We start from the raw sequence: 11,855 nt of genomic DNA, 5'->3' as shown, positions 1-11,855 counted from the left end.
CTCAAACAGCTCTTTGCAAGTCAACTATCCTCATTAAAAAATAATAATAATAATATAAATATAGAGATAAAAAATTTTAGACTAAATACATATATAACTTGATAAAGATTTTAATTGGGTTATCAAAATTTTAAAATTACTAAGAAAGACTCGATATATTTATAAATCTTAATAAGCTTATGCGAGCCAGTTTTAGACCCTATAAGCTTTTAGAACAAGTAAATGTATGTGCCATTGATATTACATATATTACATATAAAACTGATCACCATGACAAAGAAAATAAATCAGAATTAGATGAAGGGAAAGTATTTGGATCTAATGAACATCCAAATCTTCTGTGCTTTTGCCATCATCACATTTCTGATGACAAGATTTCAGAAAGATGCCAGCTTCTGTGTCACCTAAATGGCAGAAAGAGGGAGCAGTACATGTCAGGTTTGGCTGTTCTTCAAGTCTTTACTTGTATGATAGATCTCAGGTTTTGGTGCTTGGATCATTCTAAAACAGTGCAATGCCAAGTTGAGTGCACCAATGGAAGTTGGATGTTTATAAGCTGCTTCTTCATCCCTAAAGTTTACTTGTAGGCATGATAAAAAAAATTGGATCATCACCATTTTAATCTTATAAAAGATCATAATACTTGCAACTCTTTATTTTATCATCATAAAGATGAAAGAAAAGAGAACTCTATTATATTCATTGCTCTCTAATCTCCTTAATGTTGTCTAGGAACTATGATCAGATTTTGATACCTATGCTTTTAAGCATCACATAATTGTGATGCCACTTCGAACACAGACCACAAACAACACAACCATGTCATATTAGGGTTCTTTAATTTGTTACAGACTGGGGTACCTTGCAGATCTGACAAATCACCTCTTCTATTGCCTAGATTTGTCATTCCACCAAGCTCATCATGTTCTTGGCACACTACTCGAGTCAAGTGGATGTGGTTCTGCACTATTCTCCCTGGTATTTTTTTGGTGCATCTTTTGGAATGTATCTCTTTGGTGCTTCAGGCATCTCTTTTTTCATCTTCCACCTGCGAATCACTTGCATAAGGGTAAACCCTAAGCTAAGAAATGCAAATGGTCCTCTTCTTCCTCGTGGAATCATTCTACCTGCTGCAGCTTTAAGATGGCGTGCATGTGGTGCAGGCATCTGCTGATTGAGCTTTGTGGAGCCAACCCTGCAGTTGGCAGCACTGTTGCAAACCACTGGTACAATTTTCCATTTTCTTACTTCTCCTAGCTTAATTTACTGTTAATGCTCATCGAATCTCTACATTTAGAAGTTTCTTATTGATAATGATGAACATCTGCACGATATGATTAGAGTTGAAGGTGTTGTTATAAATGAGGTGGAGACAATGGAGGTTTGGGTAAAGAATGCAGCAGACTCTGGAAATGCAGCTTTTCCAAGCTTATATAATGTTGTTCATCGATACAGTACACTTGCAAGCTAAAATTAAGAATATAATCTGGGTAGCTCAAGAATTAACTTTAACATCATCAGTAACACAATGATTTCTCAGACACTAGAAAACAATTCAAGCAAGGGGAGGATCTCTTTGGTCAGACCTTAAGCAACCAGAATGATCCAACACCACAACATTGTATCTTGTAACAATTTAATGCAGTTATGATTGATTTCTCAGCTTCCAACAACATGAGGTCTCATGATCTGTTCATGATCAGGATCAATAATTCATGATGAGTTTTTGCTGCATTGAGGACAGCACAGAAACAATAGAACTCTGCCCCTTTTTTTTTCCAGAAAAGCTAAATGGTCATGGGCAGAGTGACCTCGAGAGCCATCTACGGCCATCAGTACCAAGAGGAAGAAGGAACAACAACCATGACAGCAACAGCACGCAGTCCCGTGAATGATTTCCCACACAACAAAGTTGGTGCCAATGGACAACCAAGCCAGAGAAGAGAGACACCAGGAAAGGACTGAGACATTGATCTTTCAGCAGTTTGTGCTTTCTCTGTTCTGTGGTCGCCATGGCATCTTCATCCTAGTTAGGTGTTACAGACAAGGAAATGACGCTTGGCTTTATATCCTTGCAGTAGACATGTAAGCCACTCACCCAACATGAAGAATTCGATGTGGAGAAGGGTTGACAAGCAGAGAAGACATGTCACCAAGCTGGGCCATGAACGGGGTAGCAGATCACTGATTCAACATAAAAAATCTGTCAAAAACAAGTACTGACAAAGTACTATAATAGATGTAGCATGAAAGGGACTCATAATAATAGGAAGCTCGAACAAAACAAGCAAATGAACAGTGATATAACATCACCTGGAACATCAAAGTATTCATGTACCACTACTGCCAATTTGGAATGTAGCTTAACAGTATGACATGAATGTCTCAGCTACTGAAGTATAGACCGAGGCTCCGATGTAGAAGATGAAAAAAAAAGATACATGAAGCTTTTTTTTAGCATGCTTGATATAGGAAAGAAGATAAAAATTGCAAGCAACTGAAAAGATTTCTTGCAGAAAACATGTTCTTCACACAGTCAACCTAAATCATCACCGAGTCTTCTACTTGGCCCTTGCAAGATAACTGAGTGGGTACAACATACTATGTGATAACTGCAAGATTGCATGGAACTGTCTTTTTAGGTTCATGCAACCCTATGATCATGCTTAAGTTCTTGTAACATTCTAGCTGTACTGTTCATTTCTGGGTTTATGGAGCTTGTTCTTTATAAACACTTCTCTTCTTATAAACTTGAATTGAGACACACTGGATTGTTTCAAGTTTACCATAATTCCAGTGCTAGCCGGTGCCACTGTAGCTGCCAAAATCCCAGACTGGCAAGATGTTACACCACTCCTAGGGCTTTTGTGAGGTTTGATGATCCTGTAGCTTCCCTCTTGGTTTGCGGCTCCTGACTCAGTATGCAGCCTTAGAGCCTGAAATAAGAAAACAATAGATCAGGGGCCAGCTATACATTCAACAAAAATATCATGTCTAAGTGACAAGAAACGGTACTGTTATTGTGACACTACTTGTACATGAGGACAAAGATGTACATCTACATCAATCTCATCACACCTTGCCACTAGCAGTAGGTATGGTCAGGAAAGTGGTCAAGTAAAATGAAGTTTCACGTTTATCACAGGGATAAAAAGATGAATATTTCTTTCTAGAACTTCAATAATTTATAGCACATCTTTATGGTGATATGGCCTTGTATAAAAATCACTCTCATCCCTGCAGTTGAAACAAGTAATCTTCTAATGCAAGTATATGTATATAACAAAGATAACTATATCCCATAGTATTAATGCAAAACCACATCACTTAAGTGTATGGAGAGCTTGAGAGAAACTTAAGCACTCTGTAGCACCAATTCACCCTTCATTTTGATGTACTCGAGAGCATGATGAATATGCTGTGAAGTTAGATAATCCGTTAAATAACTCATCTGCAATCTGCATTAGTTCATTCTACATCTAGTTCTTGTTTTAATGCTGCAATATTTAGAAGCCTACCAATCGAGAGACAAATGTGTAAATAATAATTTACTGACAATTGAACAAACCACATTTCAATATTCTCAATCATGAAAATTTACCAAACCCAAATCGAAGATGCTATTGGAAAGCCACAAGCTTCAGGTTCAGTTTATGTACAAAAACCAGATTGAACAGGCTGATCCAGTCGATTTTTTGATGAACTTGTGAATCAGCCAAGTGCAAGTAAACCACTCTGTCTTTGTCACCCATGCACAATTGACTAAATTGTTACTGAGGGGATTTCATTCCTTCTCTGGTAATACCAAGGGAAAAATTGTTGCTACACAGTCTTCTCATCTTTGAGCCCAAACATTCTCCCTCTCCATTGTCGCTGCCTTCTCTCCATCTCTCACCATAGACCTCCATGTCCTGCTGCCTCACATGTTGCCACCCTATATCCCTCTCTAGCCACTGCCATCTCTCACTCTTTTGTTGTCTCTCACTGTACATGAGAAGGAAGAAGGGGAAATAAGAGGGAGGAAGATAGGGGTTGGCCTGGTTGCTTGAGCTGAGGTGAGAATAGCTGACATTTACTACATCTCCTCGTGTATTTACGTGCCTCTGTCATCATATACGGCCAGTAAGATCCCGCAGACAAGGCTTTACGGGCCAAAAAACCGAAATAGTTTCCACAAATCCCTTCATGTCTTTATGAGAGTATTGCACAGCCCTCATCTGGGCTCAGGCATTTAAGATATCGCTCGGCGATGATAGAAAAGAAAAGAGGAAGGGAAAATCTGCTGGTGAAGCAGAGATGAAAGGAAAAGAAACAGAAAAAAAGGAAAAGAAAAAGGAGGAAAAAAAAGAGAGAAATTTATTACATAAATATTATTTTTATAATTTTTATTAGCACTTCAATCAATTGACCCATGTCTGACCAATAACCCACTAACCTGAGGGTAAATGATCAGTGCAGTTCTAATATCTGCGGTTACGAGTTATTTTGAGACTCAACTCTATTAAAATTGCCCAATCTTTTTAGTGGTTATTCTAATGACAACTAGGTGTTTGTGAATTCAAACTACATCTTTCCCTCACTTCCAAACTTCCCTTCATGTAAAAAGTCACAGCAGCTTAATTGAAGTTTCATGAATCTAGATCTGATTTTTTTAATTTGCTAAGGTAACAGGTTTGTTTATACTGGTCTGACTGCAACACAAAAGTCAAAAATGCATTCACACTTAATAATATACCAAAAGTTGTCATACTAAACAGCAGATTGGCGAAGTCCACAACGAATAAAAAGGTGTAAAAGCACATTGAAATGAAAGAAAAGCAAGCTCTGCTCATAATTATAATGGCTTAAGTAGACAGATGAAGGCACACTCTACAAATGTTAAGCGAGGTTTTCATGGTGACCAACTATATGCACATAACTCTTGCTGACAAGAAAAAAACAGTTAATATATGACAAAAAGACTAACTCAATTCCAAGTCAAGATAACAAGCTATGAATGCATAAATTGAAATCTCTTCAACATAGGAGCAAATATGTGATTGAAGTTGAACTTATGAAAGCCAGAACAATGAGAAACACTAGCAACAACGATGACATGTAACCGCAGATCCCAAATGTTTAGGGTCAACAACAGTTAATTCTCTCCCGCCATTGAGATCTATTAGTGCAATATCATTAGCCAAACTAAGAGCCAGAAAAATCTCTTAGTATCAAACTATATTGTCACAAACATTAGCAGAAACAGAAAATTAGTGCAGTCTTCAAATGATACTTGCAAATTTCCTTGTTGCTTATAGCAGACACTGAATGAGATCATGCATAAGATACATCCAATATGTTCAATGACTAATCTGCCTAGCAATATCAACCACTATTACTCCTGGTTGTAGCATAGAGAACCAAAGCATTAATTAACAATACCTATAAATGCAGTTGACACTTGAAACTTTCTTAAGGATGTCTGCCCACAGAATTTACAGTATTTATTAATGACGCTAGCCAATGTTAATTTGTGGACTGTGAATCTTAATATGATGAATGCTTAGTAAATTATCATAGAAGTCCAGCATAATAGCTCATTTGATAAACAGACAAGTAAACTCTCCCCAGGTGTATTAGATAAAGAAGAACATCACATTATAAAGAAAAGATCTATTTTGATAACTAAAGTCCCCTTCACCCAAATCACAAAGGATGTGTCCTACTGTGGTGTCAACTTTCAAGGCTTTAAATGTCAATATTTCCTAATATAACTATCTTTTGTCAAGAAATCAGATAACAACCTTTTTAAAGCACCGCAGAATAATATTCACATTATGATTATGTTACAAAACAAGGTAAGATAAGAATCATGGAGAGAGAGGGACAGGGGGAGGGGGAGGAGGGAATGTCAGAACTGTGATCCAAAGATACTCATACAAGCAGTGTTGTTGCAGAAAGGCAAGCAATGCATGAATTATTGGGAGGAATATAAACCATATTAGGACCACTAAATTCAGGAGAAATGAACATTTTCAAAGAAAAAAATAAAATTTAATCATGGCATCCTTCTACAACAAACTTTTAGAAGATCCCTAATCGATGTAGAACCCAGTATTTAATTCTATAAATTCATAATTCCTTCTGGAATACTTTTAAAAGATGCATTAAACTTAAGTAAATAAGACGACGGTTAAGAAGTTCTGCATTTTTCACTGCACAGAAGAAGCAAAAAAAACATGTCAGTATAAACTCACAAATTCACCATCAACGCCACCACCAGAACAGGGAACCCTGTAGAAAGCAAAAAGATATAAAGCAACAGTTTCAGTGACCCGTAAACAAGCTAACCTTGGAGCATCTTCTGCAGTACCTCTATGGCAAGAAAATCTGTCATGAGAAATACCTGGGGCACTAATCATGATCTTCCAAACAATCGTCTTGTCTGGTCTATACATACAGCCCTCGTTGCAATGTTCTTGTCATCCAAACACCAGCAACCCCAAACACGAACAAACTATTGTCATAATCAAAGCACACAATACTATCAAGGTAAGTCAAAATCCACCTTTCAATATACCTTATCCGTGACCAAAGACGATCTCGGCGGAGGAAGTCCACCTTGCGGCGCGGCCTTCGTCAACCTCCGGGATAGTCAAAGCTGTCCATAACCTCAGCTTCTTCCCCGTCATCTCCCCACTATTCCAATCCCCTAAATAACAGACACACAAGTTCCTAATCGATAAATCTGACGAGGCTAGGTTAGACGAAGTTGGGATGGTGGTGGGGGCAACGGAACCGGGCGACATTTTTAGGAGGGGATCGATCGGAGAGAGGCGACATTTTTAGCCTTAATTTTCACCATTAAAATATGAGATTTTGCAGAGTAATTCACTAAATTCTTACCATTAAACCAATCGGTCAATTCATCAGTTCTTCCACCAACACAAACCCAAAGTCGCAGAATAAATGAGGAAATATTATGTAACAATCTTACCCTAAAAATCATTTTCCTTTCAACTCTCCTATTTCACATTACAGCTGAATGATACAAACATCAAGTTGTCTTCCCGTAAATGACATTACGTACTTCCCCGTCAATCTTCGAATCACTACGCGACTGCATGCATTAAGTCCTCGTGGGATTAGTTGCACTCCACCTGATCACATGCCACGATATGTCTTGATAACGTTGCTATATGATATGATCACATCGTACGCTACTGTAGCTTAAATTATGGGCGTCAAATCTTCCACAGTGGTAGCAAATGGAATATCGCATATATATATATATATATATATATATATATATATATATGTACTTAAATAGATATATTATGAAGTGGTGACCTATTATTATTCTATTAGTATGTGAGTTTTTATGTGAAATTGACGGGAGTAATTATTAGAGTCAATGTAACAGTCGTCACAATGTCACTGGATATAGACATGAGTGAGCCGGGAGACCACCCGTGTCAATTACACCATCAGATGAAGGGGTCCTCTAATCTGACCGTCCACTTCCTAGATCATTTGGTTCCAGGAAATCGCACCGTTGATTTATATTATGAACGATCGTGATTCGACTAATTAAAAAGGCTCCAATTAATTGCTTTGTTGCTCTCAGTGGAAGCATTGGTTTATGTTATCTGGTTCTTCTGTTCCGGCTTCCCGAGAAGCGGCGACTGAGGCTGAGAGACTGGGGTGAGGGAGAGAGAGCAATATTATACGATTAGCAGGAAGAGGAGGCGGAGATCCGATCTGACGCGGGGCAGTTCTTCCGTCACGTCACGTGATTCCGGCTATTAAAATTGGGGATTTCTTCTGCTTTTTTATTGAGAAGAGCGGTCCAAAGGTTCGTTGCCTCATTTTGATTCTTTTCTTTGGTTTGGGTCGTTCATCGGCTCGGAAGCTTCGAAAGAGCTTTTGCTTGGGGCTGCTGCTTGATCTTCTGTTGGAAAAAAGGAGGTTTTTGTCGTTGGAGTTCTTGTGATTTGGGACTGATTTGCGAGGAAGAAGATGGACAAGTACGAGATGGTGAAAGATCTGGGGTCGGGGAACTTTGGGGTTGCGAGATTGCTGCGGAACAAGGAGACAAAGGAGCTCGTAGCTATCAAGTACATCCCCAGAGGCCAAAAGGTTCGATCTTTTTCCTCTTTTTGCTGTATTTCGATCCAATTGCGTTCGATTGCAGCGTAATTTTGTTGTTTCTGTTTGGTTACCGTTTGCTGTGTCTGTAGATCGATGAGAATGTGGCGAGAGAGATTATTAACCACCGGTCGCTTCGCCATCCCAATATTATTCGATTCAAAGAGGCAAGAAAGACTCTTGTCGCCGCTTTCCTTTTAGGTTCCCGAAAGAACATGTTTTTCCTCGGATGAGAGCTAAGAGCACTTGTCTCGCTTCGTTACATATAGGTTGTTCTAACACCGACGCATCTTGGCATCGTCATGGAGTACGCCGCCGGCGGAGAACTCTTCGACCGGATCTGCACCGCCGGAAGATTTAGCGAGGACGAGGTTAATCTCGCACATTTAAACAAAAAATCCCCTTTCTTTTCCGTTAATATAATATTTGTCTGAATTCAAATCATCACTTCTCCAGGCCAGATATTTCTTCCAGCAACTCATCTGCGGCGTCAGCTACTGCCACTACATGGTAAAATTCCCCTCTCGCTTTCCCCCAAAATACTAAAAATCCAATCTTTAATAGCTAACAAGCATTCCTATCTCCAAATTCTTAACCCACATGATTGCAGCAAATCTGTCACCGAGATCTGAAGCTGGAAAACACCCTGTTGGACGGGAGCCCTGCGCCTCGCCTCAAGATCTGCGACTTCGGTTACTCCAAGGTCAGTCATCCCGCGATACTCGCCTCCAATCAATTCCAAGAAATTTTTAGCTCAAAATCTCCAAAACAACTACTAATTCTTTTATTATTTCCTTTCTTTATTGTGTCGGTGTGAGCAGTCTTCTTTACTTCATTCGCGGCCCAAATCCACCGTGGGAACGCCGGCATATATCGCCCCCGAAGTGCTCTCCCGACGGGAGTACGACGGCAAGGTCAGTTCCGTAATCTCCGGTTCCCTCTCCGTATCCACTCTGCAAGCCCGGGTGCGTGCAATGACTCGCTACGTCCTGAGCACGTGCACAGCTTCTGTCCCGCGTGGCTGGCACGTGTTAATATAAGCCGATCCTATGAAGCCACGTATGCTTTAAGCATGAGCGGCTACGATTTCTTATAGAACCCATTGGGCAATTTGTGGGACCATCTTTTTAATCATTGCGCTTATAAGGGCTGAGGGATAATGTCGTGTTGTTTCCGAGCGAGGACATGGTGGTGGGTGCGTCCTTGTCACTGCTTTCGGTGGGCGCTGCCACCGAGCAAGCAAAGTTGGACTGCTTTGAGGTTGATGACAAAGAGGATTCGTTTTCCCGCGTCGCTTTCACCTATGTCGCTTGCGTTGGTGGAATTCCCCGTGTTCATTCTTGTGATGCTCCTATATATATATATCGGTTCCTTTTCTTTTTGCACCATTCCTTTTGGCACGTCTTTTTCTATTTTCGATGTAACAGACTAATTCAATTGTCGATAGCTTCTCATTCCAATAATGTTATCCTGCATAGGGTGTTTGAGAGGTTGATGTTTGCCTTGATCATCTGGGGATATAAGTGGAAGGGAGAGAGAGAGAGAAGGGGGGGGGGGGGGGAGAGAGAGAGATTTGGCCATAAAAGGAAAACGAGGACAGTTTGGGAAAATTCAGTTTTCTTTTCAATGTTTGTCTACTTTCTGACCTTGATGAGATCTGAACCATCTATTTTGTGATGCTTAAACTCTGAACACCTGAATTAGATATAATCTTGATGTGTTTTTTAACCCTCAAGTATATTGGTGGACAAATGAGTAGTACCAGGGACAATTATTAGCTTGCTCTGTGCAATCAAAGTGCTATATCCATGGACAGTATCTTGTCACACTCTTTGAGTAATGAGTTTTTGTATCATATTAAGCACAGTTTTTCTCATGAGAATGGATTATTGTGGTTGGCTTTTTAATGAGTTATACAATTTGATGCTTGGAAATTAACATTGGATTTTTCTTATATAACTTACTCTGATACTGAGGAGTTATGCAATTCAATTAGCTATATTGGACAAGAAGACAATTTATGTTGTAATCTTCAGTTGCATGCCTTGAAGGTATTTCCAATATTGACTAGACTGCACTTACTCATTAATATGTTCTTTTTTTCAGATTAAACTTTCATCCTAATTGATATCTTGGTTAAAAATAATGAAATAACTTCATGGTCTTCTCTTTCTTATTTCTGTATCTTGGTTGAAATAACATGGCATATTATGACTTTCCTAGATAAATACTAGATCATTTTTTGCTGAATGCATTGCAGTCATGTATCTGTTCTTATTTGGTCATTTGACATGCGCATAACTATCATACATAGAATTGTCAAGTGATTTATTTAATGTTGCAGACGGCTGATGTGTGGTCATGTGGGGTAACATTGTATGTGATGCTGGTGGGAGCCTACCCTTTTGAGGATCCAGCTGACCCCAAGAACTTTAGGAAGACTATTGGGGTAAAAGCCTCTTGTATGCCATAACCTATCGAGTCACCCATCTCTCTTACTACTACTCTATCGCATGACAACCTCCTTTGTCTTCCTCAAGTAGGAAGCTGGAAATCATCTTTGTTTATTATTTAGATTTTATCACTTAAGTATCTTGTTTGAATTGCAGAGAATAGTGTCAGTACAGTACAAGATACCCGAATATGTTCATATTTCTCAAGATTGCAGGCAACTCATATCAAAGATCTTCGTTGCTAACCCAGCAAGGGTAATTTCTTTACACCTGAACTTGCGTAAACTGAAAACCTTCTCAGAATTGCATATGCATATCTAACGACAGCATATAATATTGCTGGACGTTTTAAAAGATAAAAAGAAATTTTAATGTTTGTATTATAGCTATTTTGGTTGTTGACTTTGCTTATCTGCAGAGGATTACTATAAGGGAAATAAGGAACCACCCCTGGTTCTTGAAGAACTTGCCTAGGGAGCTAACTGAAGCACAACAAGCGCAGTACTATAAGAGAGATACCCCTACCTACTCCCTGCAGAGTGTTGAGGAGATAATGAGGATTGTGGGTGAAGCACGCACTCCTCCACCGTCGACAACACCAGTGGCAGGCTTTGGTTGGACTGAAGAGGAGGACGAGGAGGAAGGCAAGCAAGACAAACAGGAGAACAATGAGGAGGAGGAGGAAGAAGAAGAAGATGAGTACGATAAGAGAGTCAAGGAAGTCCGTGCTAGTGGGGAATATCCATTAGTTGATTAAATAAGTTCGGAGCCAAAACATTGAAAACTAGAAAATGAGAAAGACTGCATTCTTCCATGTATTGATAATTATGGACCTCTGTAGAATTCTTTTTCTGTGCTTCAATTCTGTGCATGCTGTGTATCTTTTCTTGGACTGCCGGTGTGCGTAGCAAAAGTGTCAGATATCTTACAAGTAGTTAAAGAGGGTTTACAACCAAGTAGTTTCTGATTGTTACAGAGTGAAACATTGGTCTACTTTGTAGTTCCTTTCTTTCTTCTCTAGTTGAAACTTAAGAATCCTTGATGGACTCACTTTGCTTACTCTTGCATTTTACAATTAGGAAAACATATTTTTTAAATTGAGATGAAGACAGCGATTGTTTAGTGACGTGGAGTAGATCATGAATCTTAACATTGTCTTTTGCCTGCCACTATGATTGAATTGGATGTCTTTTCTGAAAGAAAAAAAATTTATCTCATCCATTTGAGTTTCTTCTTTGCGGCAAATTTGCATAACACCCTGAAATTTATTAAGTT

General features: G+C 39.1%; 1 protein-coding gene and 1 long non-coding RNA gene across 3 annotated transcripts; one reads left to right on the top strand and one right to left on the bottom strand.

Annotated features, from left to right (window-relative positions):
- Positions 1–1,614: 1,614 nt before the first annotated feature.
- On the bottom strand, positions 1,615–7,132 carry LOC135676835 (uncharacterized). The gene is made up of 5 exons (XR_010514443.1): positions 6,560–7,132; positions 6,386–6,457; positions 6,237–6,273; positions 2,787–2,936; positions 1,615–2,184 (listed from the first exon to the last, which is right to left on the bottom strand). It is a non-coding gene; the product is annotated as an uncharacterized LOC135676835 (long non-coding RNA).
- Positions 7,133–7,608: 476 nt separating this feature from the next.
- On the top strand, positions 7,609–11,630 carry LOC103989078 (serine/threonine-protein kinase SAPK7). 2 transcript variants are annotated; one of them, XM_009407829.3, is made up of 10 exons: positions 7,609–7,834; positions 7,999–8,118; positions 8,220–8,294; positions 8,397–8,498; positions 8,584–8,637; positions 8,738–8,830; positions 8,949–9,041; positions 10,472–10,576; positions 10,737–10,835; positions 10,999–11,630. In XM_009407829.3, the coding sequence occupies exons 2-10, from the start codon at positions 7,999–8,001 to the stop codon at positions 11,335–11,337; spliced, it is 1,080 nt and encodes a 359-aa protein (XP_009406104.2). In that variant the 5' UTR covers positions 7,609–7,834; the 3' UTR covers positions 11,338–11,630. The 2 variants fall into 2 exon arrangements, with proteins under 2 accessions (XP_009406104.2, XP_065044532.1); XM_065188460.1 differs by having other exon boundaries at positions 7,996–8,118.
- The last annotated feature ends 225 nt before the right edge of the window (positions 11,631–11,855 follow it).

The sequence above is a fragment of the Musa acuminata genome, chromosome BXJ1-6 (assembly GCF_036884655.1).
Source record: "Musa acuminata AAA Group cultivar baxijiao chromosome BXJ1-6, Cavendish_Baxijiao_AAA, whole genome shotgun sequence".
NCBI lineage: Eukaryota > Viridiplantae > Streptophyta > Magnoliopsida > Zingiberales > Musaceae > Musa > Musa acuminata.
Note: the sequence above shows the minus strand (reverse complement) of the source record. Positions and strands in the feature narration are given on the sequence as shown.